The sequence below is a fragment of the Nilaparvata lugens genome, chromosome 4 (assembly GCF_014356525.2).
Source record: "Nilaparvata lugens isolate BPH chromosome 4, ASM1435652v1, whole genome shotgun sequence".
In the NCBI taxonomy this organism is placed as follows: Eukaryota; Metazoa; Arthropoda; class Insecta; order Hemiptera; family Delphacidae; genus Nilaparvata; species Nilaparvata lugens.
In genome coordinates, this window is record NC_052507.1 from 30286213 (window position 1) to 30304136 (window position 17924).

At 35.4% G+C, this 17924-nt stretch overlaps 1 protein-coding gene across 6 annotated transcripts in view; it reads left to right on the forward strand.

The window, feature by feature from the left end:
• LOC111053560 (cathepsin L) overlaps positions 1 to 17924 on the forward strand; it is a 39455-nt gene that overhangs the window by 14940 nt on the left and 6591 nt on the right. For all 6 annotated transcript variants that reach the window (XM_022340468.2, XM_022340469.2, XM_039427326.1 and 3 more), the window contains one exon: positions 15748 to 16013. In XM_022340468.2, the coding sequence (XP_022196160.1) occupies positions 15748 to 16013 (266 nt within the window). The remainder of the gene's footprint in view (positions 1 to 15747; positions 16014 to 17924) is intronic.

A 17924-nucleotide genomic window follows, 5' to 3' on the forward strand; every position in this document is an offset into this window, starting at 1 on the left:
AATCAGAGGCTCGGGTTCAAATCCCGGCCCGGGCAAGATATTTATCACGGGCCACTCCCGTGTTTCGGATGGACACGTTAATTCGGCGGTCCCGGCTGCCTAAAAAGCAGTCGTTAGGTCGTGTCAGAGGCCCTGAAATTGATCAGTTGCGACCTGAAAACTCTGACACCAGACCTGAGCCATCCAGGTCACTCGATATTATTATTATTATAATACATTCAAAAATACTACTACGTGTAGCTCTAAAAATGAATCACAAATGAAATAAATATATTTATGGTTATGCATCGAATATGGAAATTCATTATCGAGTACTTACTTTAATAAGCTCGGTTTGTTGAAGCTTGTTGATTTGTTTTATTAAGCGAATATTTAGAGCATCAAGATGAACTCTGATATTTTGTTACAATTCAAATGTTGCTCAAGTCCATTACAACCATGTTATGAGAGTGCATAAGACAATTGAACATTAAGCTGTTGGCTGCACCAGACACAGAAGCTTTTTCAAGTCACTTGAAGTGTGCCTATAATTCCAGTACAAAGTGACAATTCTATTTCTGTTTCTGTTCGTTCTGTTATGTTTTTACGTTCAGTGTGTGTGTGTGTGTGTAGGTATTTGAGAAGTTGTGTATCTGTCATACACTAAACTTTAGATTATAGTGAGGTCTACGGTATAATGGAAAAGATAGGAGAACAGCGTTGCCGATTCTCTGCCTTCTGCAGAAGATAGCTGATACCGATATATCTGATGTGATATCAACTGTTCAGTGCCGGTTGCACAAAAACCGGTTAAATTTTAATCGTGGTTAATTCCACCAGAAACAATCAGAGCAGCCTTCTTTCCGAAAAGCCTTCTCTGATTGGTTTTTGTGAAATATAACACGATTAAAATTTAACCATGATTAATTTGTGCAACCGGGTCTCAGTATTGTTAAAAATGATTTAATTATATTTTATTCGTCAAGAAAAACTATTTTTAATTGATATAATACATTTTAATAATCGAGATTAAATATTTTGTTAATTTATTATACTTTTACATTGTTGAAAAGCGATCAGGCAACGTTGCAGAGCTAGAAAAAGATAGCGCTATCATGCTTTTTGTCGAATGATAGACAAGGATAGCAACACCAATACGGTACTAATCAAATACTGCCATTATAACGTGTACCGTACCGTAGGCCTATTCAATTATATTAAAACAATTTCAGTCCAGTTGGTTCAATCTAAAATTGAGTAATTTTTTGTAATTACTGAAAGGAAGAATAAAACAAGCTTTTTTATTTATTGACCTAGCGAAGTGAGGTCTAAGACTCAAGTCGACGGTTTTGCATTTCTCTTTGTTTATGTTCTGTATTTACGGCGAAACGCGGCAATAGATGTCCATGAAATTTGACAGGTAAGCCTATCTTCCTTGTTGAATTGCGCGTCGACGTATATACAAGGTTTTTAAAATTTTTAATTTTAATGATAATACCAAAAAAAAAATGGAGTCTCTTTCGAACGCCCCAATATTACCGTAAAAATCAGACTATAGAATTATTCATCATAAATCAGCTGTCGTGTGGACTATTGCGTGCAATGACGCATGACGCAATTAACAACTGAAAGTATTACAGTATTTTCTCTCGACCTTTCTCTGCTTTCAACTCGGGCTGACTTGTTGCCAGTATGTCTTAAAGGAGATTAGCTTCTGATGTTAGCATTTTTTGATACATCAACCCCAACAGCCATTAGCCGTTTTTAGATCGCCGACACAACATACAGACAGGATTTACTCTGATGGACAGTATAAGGCCCGCAGTAAAGTAGACTCACGCTAATCCACGAAAAGCAACCCACGCCATGGGATGTTTTGTAAACCATTGCTGTAGAATTATTCATAATCAATCAGTTGACAAGTGGATTATTCATCGCTTTTATTATTATCAATATCGGGACACCGAGCTTTGCTCGTTATTTATTTATTGATAAACATAACACATTTTTTTTAATGATTGGGGAAGGACTAACAGGAACAGTCCAAAACTGTTGCTTCCCCGAATTTTGATTTATACACTATAAATAGTCCAAAAAGTAGGTTATGTTCCATACACTTGAATTCAAGTCCAATTTCCAGTCCAAAGATTTGAAAACAGAAAATTTCTAATTTAGATAGTTCACAAACCAAATTGAATAACAAAATAACACTCACTTATCACTTGAAACTGTAAAATAATTAAACACTTTGAAAATTATTATTTACTCTAATTTAGATTGATATACCATGTCATGTCAACAAATCAGATTATTTTGATCAAGTAGCTTAAAATTTCTAGATAATTTTTCTCATGAGACAAGATGATTGATTGCAAATAGTTTAACAGCTGAACATAATTCTGTCTCTCTCCCATCTTCCATTATCAACAAACGACGAAATTATCATGTGTTTTTCCAAGGATGAATAATTATTATCCTTTTCATGTCCTTCAGCGAGTTTTCCCAGGGATGAGACCTAGTGCAATCGAATTTTTATATTTAAATTTTTTTATAAAACATAGTAAAGTGTGTTTTCTCGTTTAATATTATCACAGTCAGCTATCAGCCACGGCAGTGAACGGATGATTTTTGTTTTGAGCTCTGCTATCTGATTTTTCTACTGTGAATTGAGTTGAATCTTGAATCTAACCTTACTATTAATTCTATTCTCTCCTATGTCTTGCTAAATATTCTGTTCATCTATCCAGCCGCTATTACACTCGTGAGATTGTCTGTGATAAAGTCAAATTTCGCATTACTTTGTCGATCAGTTTGTTTTGACACAAATAATGAGTACGTGCAGTGTTTGTAATCTATCGGTGAATAGAAACGCGAAGGAGAAGATTGTCTGTGAACAGTGCAAGTGCTTATTCCATGGTAAATGTGTGGGATTGGGGGAAACAGAAATTGAGGAACTCGCTAACCGTGCATGGTATTGTACTAAATGTACAACTAAATTACATTTACAACGAAGTAATTCGGACTCAACACCAGTGAGAGTGAATCCATCTTTAAGTGCAACAAAATCGTTCATTGATCTTGAAACTTTTAATAGATCGATGGAGGAGCTTAAGAAATAAATATATGATAGTCAAACTAAGCTGAATGAGGACTTATCAAATGCTATACGCGTTTGTACAGAAAAAAATGACAGAACCTGTGAGACGCTGGCGAAGCAAGCCGATATGATTAGTGAACAACAGTCCACAATAAAAAAAAACTTTCTAATGAAAATAGGGAACTGCGTCAAAGGGTAGAGGACATTTCTTATCAGATGGATGATCTGGAGCAGTACTCTACACGTAACACTGTTGAATTGAATTGAATTGAGTTTTATTTCGCCAAATTATACAAGATTATAATATTTGAAAAGGGCACAATATGCAAGCAGCACAACGTAACAATTGTGTAAAATAAAACTTAAGACATCAGGACCTAAGGAGTAATACAATAATTCTATACAATAATTATATTAAATTATAATAGTGATACATCTTATAAGAAATAATAAAGGTTGATATCTATTAATAGTGTTATAAATAGAGAGCTTTAGACTATTATAGTTTATCCTTAGATCTGAGAAAATTTCACTGCTTAGCAAAACTGAACCCTAATAATGAAATAATAACTGCCCACATAGGCCTAATGGGCCTGTTCGTGGGTCAATGAGTTCAGAACTGTATAATATTTATTATTCCACTGATAGTATTTTATGTCATTTAATAATAAAGACACACACACACACACCCAGACACGTTGAATACGGAGCAGTCACAATGGCATAGGATAAATCCATGAGAAAAGGGTCTACACTTGATAGTGACAAAGAGAGAAAGGGGGAAAGAAAGAGGAAATTAGGTAGGCCAATTTAGTGCTGGTAGGCAGATTGTAGCAGCCGCTCACATTGATCTACGTCCATAGTCCTCAGCCAGTTTGAAACGATTTTTTTTGTATTTGGATATTTTATATATGCCCGGCTGACTAATTTCATGAGGAATATTATTCATAATGGTGTGACACAGAAATGATATATTCCTGTCGCAAACTGAGCGTAAGTTACGCGGGAGACCCGAGTGATGAAATCGCGCATGCCTAGTAAAATGAGGGTGATTGGACTCTGAATTGAAGTGTATATTATTCTTAAACATGTACAAAAGAACTGCCTTGATGAAGAGTTGCCTAGTTCTGAAAACATCAAAAGTCAGGAACAACTGATCAGATGGAAATCTTCTGCAAAGGCCAAGGCCAGCTTTTATAATTGTTTTCTGGGTGACTGATAATTCATCTAGTAAGGCTTTGGGCGCACCTCCCCATAAAACAATACCATAGGACAAGACAGACTGGACATATGCAAAATAAACGGTTCTCAGGTGATTTATACTTAAGATTCCCCTCAGCTGGCTGAACACATAAATCATCTTCCTCAACCTACTATTGAGATATCTAACATGAGTGCTCCATGTCAATCGACTATCTATGCATATACCTAGGTATTTGTAATCATACACGGTTTCTATCACATCACAGCTGCAATCGTCACACCAAACAGCACCGCATGTATGAACCCTCAGTTTAATGTTGGTAGGAGGAGCACGGCTGTCACGTAGAAAAATAGGCAAACATTTGGTCTTTTTAGTGTTCATACTGAGTATATTTGTATTGAACCAACTTTTCAATTGCCTCAGCTAACTTGAAGCAATTCTGTAGATATGCTCCCAGCTGTCCCCCTCAAAATAGATTACGGTGTCGTCAGCAAAAAGCATCATTTTCCCAGACATATTTTCCTGAATGATATTATTGATGTAAACCAGGAATAGAATCGGACCAAGGGTGCTACCTTGGACCACACCATATCTAATGTCTTGTACGTTGCTTTCTACTTCTCCAATGGATACCAATTGGCGGCGGTTCGACAGAAAACTTTTGACCCAATCATGTGCTACACCAGTAATTCCTATGGCCGTTAGTCTATTTATCAGCAAATCATGATCAATAGAGTCAAATGCCTTTGCCAGGTCAATAAATAGTAATATGATATATTTGTTATTATTTATGCCCTGTCTCAAATAATCACTGAGCTGGAATAAACAGTTGGAAGAATTGCGGTCATCCCTAAACCCAAATTGGTTATCTATTAGTATGTTATTATTCTTCAGATATTTGGTGAATTGCTTCTTGAAACATTTTTCGATAACCTTAGAAATGAAGCTGAGAAGGCTGATTGGTCTGAAATTATTCAAATCGTCTTTGGCACCAGATTTATAGAGTGGAATGACTTTTGCTAGCTTGAGAACGTCTGGAAAAGTACCCGTAGTGAAGCTTCTATTAATAATGTGTCGGAGGGGAACTATAATAGAATTAATATTGTTTTTCAAAAGACTTGCTGGTTTACCATCACAGCCGGGTGAAGAACCACCACGCAGCTCTGTAATGCAATTTTCCACATCCAACTCACTTACTTGTTGCAAGACAAAAACCGAGTTGATTGGCGGGTAGTTCATATGAAGTAGGTTATTATTTTGGTTTTCATTTTTTATAACATTTGCAAGAGCTTCTCCAACTTTAGAAAAAAAATATTGAATTTATTAGTTACCGTACGTCAAAGGTGGTAGAACAACTCTCTGTCTGGGGGTTCCGGTTAGCATAATTACCATTTAGAAATTTTTGAATTGGGAATGAGTTATTTTGAGGATTAATACCCGATATCTCATTAATAGTTCTCCAAAATGATATGGGTTTAGTAGCGGATAGTAATTTTTGCCTGTAGTAGCTATTTTTGGTATTTTTTAATGATCTGTTCAAGGTTTTCCTATAGTTATTATAGTATAATTTTAATTGCAAATTAAATGGTTGTCTGATAACAAGCTTACTTAATTTATTTCTTTTTTTAATGGAGTTAACAAGCGAATCGGTGATCCAGGGTTTTATTTTTTTATATTTAACGGTTTTTGATTTGTGAGTAGTACAACTATCTTGTACTTCTTTGATTTTCCTAATAAAGGATTCAGTACATCGATTGACGCTTTCTATTGTGGTTATATCATCCCAGTTTTGTCGTGAAACAGTCTCTGATAATTTCAAGTAGTCAATGGAAGCATAGAGAGGTGCAGGTCTCATGTTGGGTGAGTAGTTCTTATTTTTAATTAGTATTGATGTCGCATAATGGTCGGTAATGTCAGCACGGAAAACAGCTGGACGGAGGGCCTCCGTATCAACGTGCCTGACAAAAATATGGTCAATGCAGGTCGAAGTGAAGGCCGTCCGCCTTGTAGGAACGTTAACACAAGAAACAAAACCGGCCTCATAAAGCGCATCTAGGTATCTATTACTGATATTGTTTATTTGATTTGAGAGGATATTACAATTGATATCACCGGCTATAATCTCGATGGTGTCATTGAAACTATTTCTCCTATCATCATACCTATCTTCAAGTCCACCGATAAAATTTGACAAGTCCAGGCCCTGACAGCGATAAACACATAAAACTCCAAACTTCTGCCCATCTGTATAGCAATCCAAATCTAAACAATTTACTCATCCAATATTAATCTCTTTACAGGACGCATTAAGTTCAGATCTTACATAAATCAATACTCCATCATTCTGATTGAATTTAACTGATGTACGGAAACTACAGTATTCCTCTAAATGTGTTATATTCTCATGAAGACTCAACCAGGTTTCTGTCAGTATAACTATATCAAATTTGTGTTTAAGGCATTCCAAAAGAATGATAAAATCATCAAAATTTTTCCGATAACTCCTAATATTTAAATGTATAATACTTAAAGCATTCATGCCATTCTCTCTCAAATAATCAGCATACACACCACAATCATCAAACTCCTCACATCCAACGTGTCTGTAATCACTCAATTCATCTAACACATTCATTCAGTTACTGTCCTTGCTCAAATGGAAGTCGAGGTTGAGCCAGTAGACTCCGGCTAGTGGCCTGATAATTATATCAATACTAATAATGATAATAGTAAACAAAACTACACCATGTAAATGCAGTGATAATTCTAGAAGAATAGCCTACATGACAATAATTAGCAGTCCAAGAGTTATTTAGTGAAATAAAAAAAAACCAAACTACGAAAAAATAATTGTTTGAATTATCAAACAATAAAAATAAAATGATTCTTTTAAAATAATATACAGTGCTTCAAAATTCAGCTCAAAAAATAATAATAGCGATTGAAAAATGATATCATTCCTTTTCTAGAGAAAATAAAATAATACAAAAGAAAATATTTCCAAGAAAACAATGTTCTATGTTCAAATGTTCAGTTCCGAAGATTTAATATTTATTTACTCAAACGTAATCCCAATAGGATAGTTGTAGAAAATTCAAATAAGAGAATAAAAAGATTGAAATGAAAGAGATGAGTTATTATCGATAACATAATAATACTATATACTGGTATTCAATTAGTATAATCAGAACATCGTCACAGAAGGTGTATATTTTCTTCAATCAATTGAATGTGACAATAATCTCTTACTACAGATCAAATAAAATAATTTTCTGGATAATCTAAGAATATCAAATGGTATTGTAAATAATTACAAGAGCAAAAATACAGAGCTTCTGAAGTGTTCAGCTCCGTTATTTATTTAATTACTCTAAAGTAATCCTGAAAGAGCTCCTAATATTTTTATAGGAAGAGAACGATAGATATAATAACGATGAATAAACATGAAAGCATTATGCTAGTATTACTAATTCAGTGATAGTTAAATAAATTACCAATAAAATGCAATGAATCGAAAAACCAAAATTAACCTGACTAATTTACTAGCTAAAAATGAAATATTACAAAGTATAATAATTAGAAAAAAATCAATGCTCAGTTTATGTTTCATATTCAGCTTGTTGGTTTTTTACCCCTATTCAAAAGTTTTTAAATCCTCATTACTGGCAACCCTCTTTGCTGGTGAGTCCTGGGTTTGACGTATGAGGATTTTTCCATCCTTCACGCACACGAACTTCAATTTGCCCTCCCTCTTTAGAAATCTCGCTTTCCCTAACAACATTTTATTTGATGTTGTTAAGTGTTCATTTATATAGAAATTACCACGAGGTAGTCTAGCATTCAAGTCCGTGGTCACCAGGTTATTCCTTGTTTTTTTAGCAGCCAGTAACCAGTTCAATTTACATTTACGAGTGGTGAAATTACAGATTATTGGTTCAATCTTACCCTTTGCTGTCGGGACTCGATGTGCAATTGATATATCATCGTCTCTGAATGGAACGTTGATGACCGTCGCAATACACTTCAAAATCTCGTACACATTTTCATTAGCTGTGGTTGGAACACCGGAAATTTCCAGATTATCAATGCGCGATCTCTGTTGAAGCTCCTCAATCTCTCTTCGACGCAATTGATTTTCACGACTCAATAATTCACACTCTTTTTTTTTAATTTTTTTTGTCAGCTTGCAGTGCTTTAATAGAGTCATCATTTTTTTTCACTATCGTCGTTAAGGAGACAAGTTCCTCACTAAAGGCCGCAAATTTGGCGTCAATAAATTCCTTCAGAGAGGTAACTATGCGTTGTTCAAGATTCCCCTCATTGGCATCACTTGTTTGCGAAACACAACGATCACACTTCCATGGTTTTTTCTTATCCAGTTTACGAAAGTTTTTCATTTTTATAATGCGCGTGCACGTCGGATGATAAATATTCTCACAAACGGAGCACTCGATACACTCGACACACACAAGAGAATTTCGATTCTACTTGATGTAATTCTACTTTGTGACTTTAAACTATTGCTTTGACTTTATTATTTCGTAATTGTATTACCATGACTTTGTCAATTACCTATATTGGTCTACGACAATAAAATCTATTTATTTATTTATTTACTCTTTCGAATCTATTTCGATTTCACATTCATCACACTTGTTACTCATTTTCAGCTGGGTTTGTAATTAAATGGATAGAGTTAAAGAATTCTAGAAGGTTAGTTGAAACGTTGTTATAATGATGTTAATGCCGGAGTCTACTTGGATGGCTATCAAGCTGATAACGGTAGCGATAGAACCATTTGTTCACGACGACTGCTCGAATAGAACTGTCTGAAGTCTACGGAGCTCCATCGGTAGCTGATGAGGATGTTGCTGAAGTTGTTCTTCAGGTGTGTAAAACACTGAATATGGACGTCAACAAGGACTCTATTGATGCGTGTCATCGTCTCCGAAAAAGAGAGAATTGACCAACTGCAGGAATCGCGGTCCCTTTTGTGCCCAGGAGCAATGTTGAAACCCTTCTTCAGAGAAGAAAAATGAAAGGTGATCTGAACACTCAGCATATGGGCTTCATCGGTGACGCTAAGCCGGTGTATATTAACAGGTCCTTGACAGCCAAAATGAGGTTACTGTTTGCTAGGGCGAAAAAGGTACAGCGAGCAAAAGGGTTTAAATTCGTCTGGATCGATATGACAGGTAATGTGAAGATGAAGTTTAGTAAGGGTGATAAGGTGATTAGGATTTACTCTGAGAAAGACTTACAGGACATTATGGATGAATAATAGGTAATAAATGGAATACTGATGAATTAGTTTATGAATAATAAATTATGAACTTACTTGAATATGAACTTCTTTTTTATCTTATTTTAATTTTAACTTACCAATATCTATGTCTGATCATACTATTATTTATACTTATTTTCTCTATAATTATAGGCTACCCCAAATTAAATTTCTTTCAAGTAGGCTTTTTAATTGAAGTCATATTTATCTTTGCTGATTTGAATGGCAGGTTTTCTTTATTTATACTTCTTGTTTCAAATTCTGAATTGATTATTTTTTTTTATGATTATAGATATATGTGTGTAATGAGTGATTCAGTATCTGATTCAATTGATATTTTGATAACATAATAGTCCAATGTCCTCCACTGATTTTCATGCAAATTAGTTTGTTGTGGTGCGTGTAGACTTGTGCGCCGCGGGCGCGCGCTTTCCGCCTTTCGTCGGCTGGTGCTGTGCTTATTGTGTCTGTATTTTGAACAGAAGCAGTGGGTTACGGATATGTAGGCCTGGTGTGGGGCGGGGTGCGCGAGGTCGGTGCGCATTTTTGGATTGATTCTTCTCCAAGAATTGATAGGATATTTACATTGTTTTTAACCGATTGGTATTAGTTGATCGGGTTTTTGAATGACTATTGCTATGATTTGCACTCATTATTATTACTGACACTAGTAAGTTAGTTGTGGAAATGATTTATTCTACTATGACTAAATATCTTATAGTCGAAACTATCTGGCAAGTTAATCTCTCTTATCAATGAAGGCAGTACAGTATTGAAATTGTCTTGTTAATGTATATCTGTACAGTTCCACGGTACAACGCATTCTATTGAATTGACTATATACACTGTTATTCTGTTTCAAAAGCTGTTTTATCTTTTCAACTGATAGGCCTATAGCTTTCTGAATTCCGCAACCGATCCATTTTTTATTATGCTTTCTTCTTTCATTTCTGCCAAGCCCAATCAAGCAAGTGAAATAATCTCTCACTAAAATAGTATCTCACAAAATAAATGATAATTTAAAGAAGTCTACATTGTTTTATGTGGAATCGTAGAATTAGTTATTATCACCCAGTTACCATGCATGCTGATATGATAGTTGGCTGGTAATGTGTAAATAAAATACTGTCATGATTATTTTTCAAGCTTATTATGTCTAAGATTAGAGAAAACTGATATTATGTACTTATATTCCTGACTGTAACTGAATTATTCTATTTGATGAGCGGCTGGTAAGATGATCTTATGATTCTCAATTTCTCAATGAACTATTGCATTAATTCCTTGAAAGTTTATTATCAAAATGTAAGGGGTCTTAAGGTATATATATATATATAAGACAATAGATTTAGGAACTGTAGAGTAAGCACTTTGTACTAGTATTTAAACCTCTGTAAGATTATTTCTCGTGTCATTCCGTTACCAATAGTCATGCTGCCATTATGTATGTGTTTTATTCGTTAAATCTTTTTAAAAAGTGAGTTGCGCGTTCGTTTATCTTATCTTTAGAACGAAGACTCATGGTTTCCTTCAATCGGTGCTTGCCTGTGATTATGATATTCAATTCAATTCAAATATTCTTTATTCCATACAAAATACAGATACATTGTATTACAGAGCATGTTTTACTGGAATACTCTTACAAGACTATTCGTCTGAGTGTAGGGGGTTGGTTCTTGTTACAGTGGGTAGCCAATAGTCTATTCATAATATTATATAGGTAATAGAATGTCCGGCTTTGTTATCAAGAAGGTTAGTATAAGATAGTTTGTATTATAATTATGAAATTAAATATTATCTATTACATTGTTCATTGACGAAATTTCATAAACAGAAAAAGATTGATAAGAGTAACATATACAGATTTGAGAATTGAAATATGAATAAATTCTTGAGATTGCACGAGTGAAATATATTTTGTATATACTTATTGTAAAAAATAATGGTAGCTTCTCATATATAAAAAAAATTACCGAGGAACAGAAACCAGCCGATTCCCCAGTGACCATTAAAAAGAATATAGTAATGAAGTTATGAAAATCTATAAACGATTAAATAAAGTGTGTGGTAAATATAAAGAGAAGAAAGGTAAGTAATGAAAATTTATAATATCAAAAATGAAAAAAAATCTATATATGTATAAGAAAAGCTATCAAATTAATAGAGATGATCTTAGTGCCAATAAACAGACTGAAGCAGGCTTTCTGACGACTCCCAGCCCAGGCGGTATAGCCACCCCTCCACCTTACGCTTGAATGTAGCCACACTGCATTCATCCATATAAGTTCTTATCTCAGCGGGCAAATTACGATAGACCATTTGAGCCAAATAAAAAGGTGTCCTCAGCTCCACTCCATGAACCACCTGCGGCGTCGCAAAACCGAGGTTAGCTCTATACCGTGTAAAATATCTGATAAAATTTTAAGTTTATTAGTTTTTAGGTAGATCAATAAAGATTTAATGTACAATTGCCTTACATTTAAAACTGTAAATTCTGTAAAAAGTTGTGCTGTTGGATATCGGCATTCCTTTTTTAAAACAGTTTTGATAATTTGTCTCTGCGACACCGCAAGCGGTTCAAGGAGGGTAGCAGGAAGGCCTCCCCAAACCAGTATGCCATACTGTATAATAAACTGGACGTATGCGTAATAGACTGTCTTACACTGCTTCTTAGTCAAAACTTGACTCAATTGGGAAAAAGCATACAGTAGCCTTCTAAGTCGCTGCTTCACCAACTGGATGTGCGGACTCCAACTTAAGGTGTTATCAATTGTTATCTCAAGGTACTTATATTGATTAACTCTTTCTAAGTTTTCACAGTTGCAGGAAATTGAAGTAGAGTCCCCACATGAGTGGAGTTTCAGGTCTTTGTGTCCTGGATCTTGCTGATTTGATATGATTCAAAATCTCCCAACTAAATTGGCTCCCAACCAATTAAATTGTTCTTGCTGATATGATTTTGTTAACGGAGACTTGGCTTAATTCTAGTTTTGTTGATTCTGAACTTTTTGATGAGAGATACACTGTTTATCGTAGAGACAGACCTGGTAGCGACTCTTGTCGTGGTGGAGGTGTGCTGATTGCCATTCGAAGGGACATACCCTCGGAGGAATGTTTTGATATTAATTCGTCTCATAATCTCAGAAATTCAGAGAATCTGATGATTCGTATTCTATTACCTGCTTGTCCTATATATATTAACATTGTCTACTTTTGTAATAATGCTCTCATAGGTGACTTTGAATCATATTTTGATCATATCGAATCATACTCTCATATAATTAAAGATAAATTGTTCATAGCTGGTGATTTCAACTTACCTGAAATAACTGACAAGGATTTTGATTTAATGAATGGTACTATGTGTGCAAAAAAGTTAAACAATTTCTCAGGATTTTTTGATCTTCAATCTTATAATAATGTTAAAAAGGCCAATGGCCGTACACTTGATTTGGTAATGTCTAGTATGCAGATTGAAGGGCTCAAACATTAGTCTTTGCCTTTGGTCCATGAAGATGTTGAACATAACCCTGCTCTGAGCATGGAATTGCTGACGGGTGTCCAGTTGAGTCGGGGGAGTCATCAGCATCAATCTGATGGGGAGTTGAAGTATGATTTCAGGAGAGCGGACTATCTTTCTCTTTACAATATCCTTAGATATTATAATTGGCAGGTTCTTTATAGTATTAAAGATGTTGATTCAGCGGTAGATCTTTTTTATTCAATCATATATTCATGTTTTGATCTCACGATCCCAAAAAAACGTGTCAATGCAATTAACTCAAAGTATCCTCCTTGGTTTAATCGGAATATCATACAGATGATTAAGAGGAAAAACAAACTCGCACGGAAGAAAAATTTTTCGGCCTATCATAGAAATCGGTTCAACGATATTAGAAGAGAGCTGAAGAATCTTATATCCCGTTCTCATGATGAGTATATGACTAGGGTACAGAGAAATATCAAGGGTGAGTCGAAGGAGTTCTGGAAGTTTGTGAATAGTAAGCGTGAGGCTAAGGGGATCTGTCAGAGGATGGAGCTCGGTGATAGGGCCTTTGTGGGATCTGAATTGCCGGATGGTTTTGCTGAGTACTTCAAGTCGGTTTATACTCCAATTACTTGCACCTTTAGTGATAACGTGAATCAGATTAGTGAGGAAAATGGAATTAGAAGGGATTTGGCTTCCAGTTCATTAGCTATTTCATCAGTTTCTGTTGAGAGCATAAGGAGGGCAATTAATAGAATGAAGCCACTCACTACTCCTGGTGAGGATGAGGTTCCTGCATTCATAGTGAAAGGTTGCAGAGATGTGTTGGTTGACCCATTGAAACAGACACAGACACAGTACACAGACTATGCAAAAGCATTTGATCGTGTTGATCAGGGAGCACTGTTGAGGAGACTTGATGATTTGGGTTTTTGTGGGCAACTTGTGAATCTTTTCAGAAGTTACTTGTTCCATCGTACCAATTATGATATGGTCAGGTGTTCTAGATCAACTCCCTTTTTCAGCACTTCAGGAGTTCCACAGGGGAGTGTACTCGGTCCTCTTTTATTCCTTCTATTGATCAATGAACTGCCTCTCCAGTTGAAGAAAGCTAAATGTTTGATCTTTGCTGATTATGTAAAGCTCTACATGGAGATTACTAACTCCAATGATTGTAATTTGTTGCAGCAAGATCTTGTCAGATTGGCTAGATGGTCTTCTATCAATGGACTTGACTTGAATGTTAGGAAGTGTAAGTGTATCTCATTCTCTAGAAAAACTTTGAAGGTGAACTTTTCTTATGAAGTACATGGTATGAATCTGGAAAGAGTCGATACATGTAAGGATTTGGGCGTAATCGTTGATAGCTGTCTCATGTTCTCAGTGCACATAGACTACAACATAGCTAGAGCCAATAAAATGCTAGGTTTTTTTATGAGGAATACAGCTAACTTCAATAACCTTGATGCAATATGTACTGTTTATGTGTCATTGGTCCGGAGTGTGTTGGAATATTGCTCTGTGATTTGGAACCCTTATACTGATTTGTGTACTCATGGTCTTGAGGTAGTTCAGAATAAGTTTTTGAGGTTTCTCTATTACAAGCGCTTCGGCCAATCCTATCCTTTGGGTTTTCCTACAGACCGTTTGTGAGGTACCTTTCACTTTGTATCATTGAGATTAAGACGGGAGAGAGACTCATTGATTTTCGTGCATGGTCTGTTAAGTGGTCGATTTTCTTCTCCTTCGCTGCTCTCATTGATCAGGTTCCATGTTCCTGCGTTCAATTCCAGAGATCATCCCACCTTTGTTATTATCAGATGTAGAACGGTCAGTGGTTACAATGCTCCCCTGTTTAGGTCTCTTCGATTATACAATAGGCTTAATAATGCATTATATTTTTTTGATTCAGACAGTGTGTTCAAGCGGGACTTGAAAAAGTTTTATGTTTGTTGAGTTTTGTCTTATTTATTCATTTTTTCTTTTTTTCTTTCCTATGTATTACATAATATATTAGTGTTTTTATATATAAGTTTCATATTTGCAAAGTTTCCATAATTCTTTTTTCTTTTCTAATACTGAATTCTTCAGTATTAGTTACATACTTAGTTCTTCTTCTTTTATCTGCTATACTATAACTTTCATATTTGCAAGGTTTTCTGTTTTTTTTTTGTATTTTGTTTTTTTCTAAAACTCAATAGTATATTAGTTAAGTTATTCTATTTTCATTTTGATGTATTGTTTTTTTCAAATTGTATGCTCAATGTGTGTTATGAGGGAAATAATGGTATTCAGTTCCTGGTGCCCTCAAATATGTAAATTTTCAAATAAATAAATAAATAAATAAACCTACTCTGTTCCAAATTTCGTGAGAATCGTTAGAGCCGTTTTCGAGATCCGTTGGACATAAATAACCAGATAAATATAAAAGTATATACAGAAATTGCTCGCTTAATATAATAGGATTACAGAGATGTCTGGAGAAGCCTAGCATTGGTTTACAAAACATATCACGGCGTGGGTTGCTTTTCGTGGATTAGCGTGGGTCTACTTTGCGGCGGGCCTAAGAGTAGGCTGTGGTTTATAACTGCGCGATGTCTACTGACACTGTTCACAGAACTACTATTTTAATCATTCCCTGACTTTTCATTCCCAAATCATATGTTTGATATGTTGAATGGACTTTTGTGTTTTAGAACTTCTTGACTGCGACACAATTGACTCGGCGTGCAACGGCGGACTGCCATCGAACGCATACGAGGCAATCGAAAGCATTGGCGGCCTGGAGAGTGAGAGCGACTACCCGTACGACGCGGCGCACGAGAAGTGCAAGTTCAACAGCTCAGAGGTGAAGGTGTCAATCTCAGGCGCAGTCAACATCACCACCAACGAGACCGAAATGGCCATGTGGCTCGTCAAGCACGGACCCATTGCTATTGGAATCAATGCCAATGCCATGCAGGTAAGTCAACAACTAGCTCACAACTAATAATAATAATAATTTCTCTGGATGTTGGACGACACATCCAGAGGAGTTTATTCATAAATTCAGGAACATTACATATTATTTTTCATACATTTTCAATAATATAACAATATTCAAGGTTTACAAAATGATTCCTCACTATATATTATATGTGTCGAGGTTATCATCAAATTAATACAAATTTATGCAGTTGTAGTTTTCTAACATTGTTCCCTGCAACTTTATTGTCCTTCGATTTTCCTGGCAACTGCACCATATCAGCATAGCTTAACGTAGGCCTACTTTCACTTTGTTTCATAGTGTCTACCGCCTTATTTATATTTTTTAGGGACTCCTGAATACCCTTATTGGTGTTCCCGAGCCCTGCCGCTAGCTGTGAAATTGTCACTGACCTTGTTTCTAGTTTGACGATTGTTTCCGACAATTTATTAGTTAATGAAATAAATTTGTCGAAATATCAGCTGTCAGAACTTTTCTTTTTCCATATTCCGCTTCCGCCCATAGATTAAGTTCATGCTTTATCTGCACATTTTTTGTTGAAAACTTCATGTTGAATGTATGGTCTTCGGCTGTTTCACCTGTCGTGGGATACTCTGTATTTCTTCATTTTCTTCTAAAATGATGCTTAGTCCGAGCGCAAATGTCATTCCGGGGTCATTTTCGGGTAACAGCCGTGGAAGAAGTCTCAATTTCTTCGTTAGGTCTAGCATAATAGTGATGGTGATAAGTCGAAATCACAGGCAAACACCTCGGAAACAAGATGGCCGCAAAAATATTTAGGGGTTCGCTGTATCGCTTGTATTTCAATAACCGTTCTAGATATTCAACCGTTTTTTGAATGAAAATATTTTTAAAATCTCCCTCTACAAATTTTGTTCTATATAAACGTTCCTTCCAAAACGCATATTTTATTAGTATAACCTTCAAAAGCCCCCAAAAATTTTTTTTCTAAATTTTTTCAAAATTATTTCCATTATAATTTTGTTTGTGCATTGAATACAGATAAATCTCAAATCGATGACATTTAGATAGTTTCTTCAGCTTCAGAACGATATATCTTCATGCGCTGTACGTCAACAAATGTGTTCTCCAGAGCCCTCCAAAGAAAGCCCTGCATGATTTCTGGTGCGTTTTCCATACGCTTGAGGTAACAAGCTAGAACTATAAAATCGAATTTTCATGACTAATTCAAGATAGAGACTCGCAAATGGCCTCAATCTCTTTGTTACAACAAACCGAATAAGAATATTGATGATGGAAACAACGAAAATATTAGACAACATTCAAAAATTCAAGATGACGGTCATTATTTACAGACATTTTTATATCGCTTGCTATTCAGTTATTGTGAGAGATGAATATTGTAGTATGGTTATTTTGGAACCCCCAGATGGCTGAATTGATCCGATATCCTCAACATTAATAGAATTACTGACGATTTCACGGAGTGACATTTTCATGACATTTGCGCTCGGACTACTAGGAATCTTCTGGCTCATTAGAATATTTTTGAAAGTCTAATTTTATTAGAGCTTGATGCAAAATTTGGTAGTATACCGTAGCCATAAACTCCGCATTTAAATCTTATTTGTGAGCTTATTCCACCCCTTTTCGGCTGGCCACTAACGGTTGAACGAGTTTGCACAGTCGACTTACATGTTTTGTCATTACAGCTGTGATCACAGCGAAAAGCTTTGAGCAAAATTTTTTGAGGCTAGGTTTTTATATTTCCAATTTATGTATCTAATAAGATCCCTATATTTTCGGTGCGGGGGCAGGCAGAATTTGAAATAAGTTTTTAATAAATAACAGTCATTTGCTTGACTGTTGTATTCCTAATTATTATAAAATAAGGGCTTGTAGGCTGGTTGACTCAAACAGTGGATA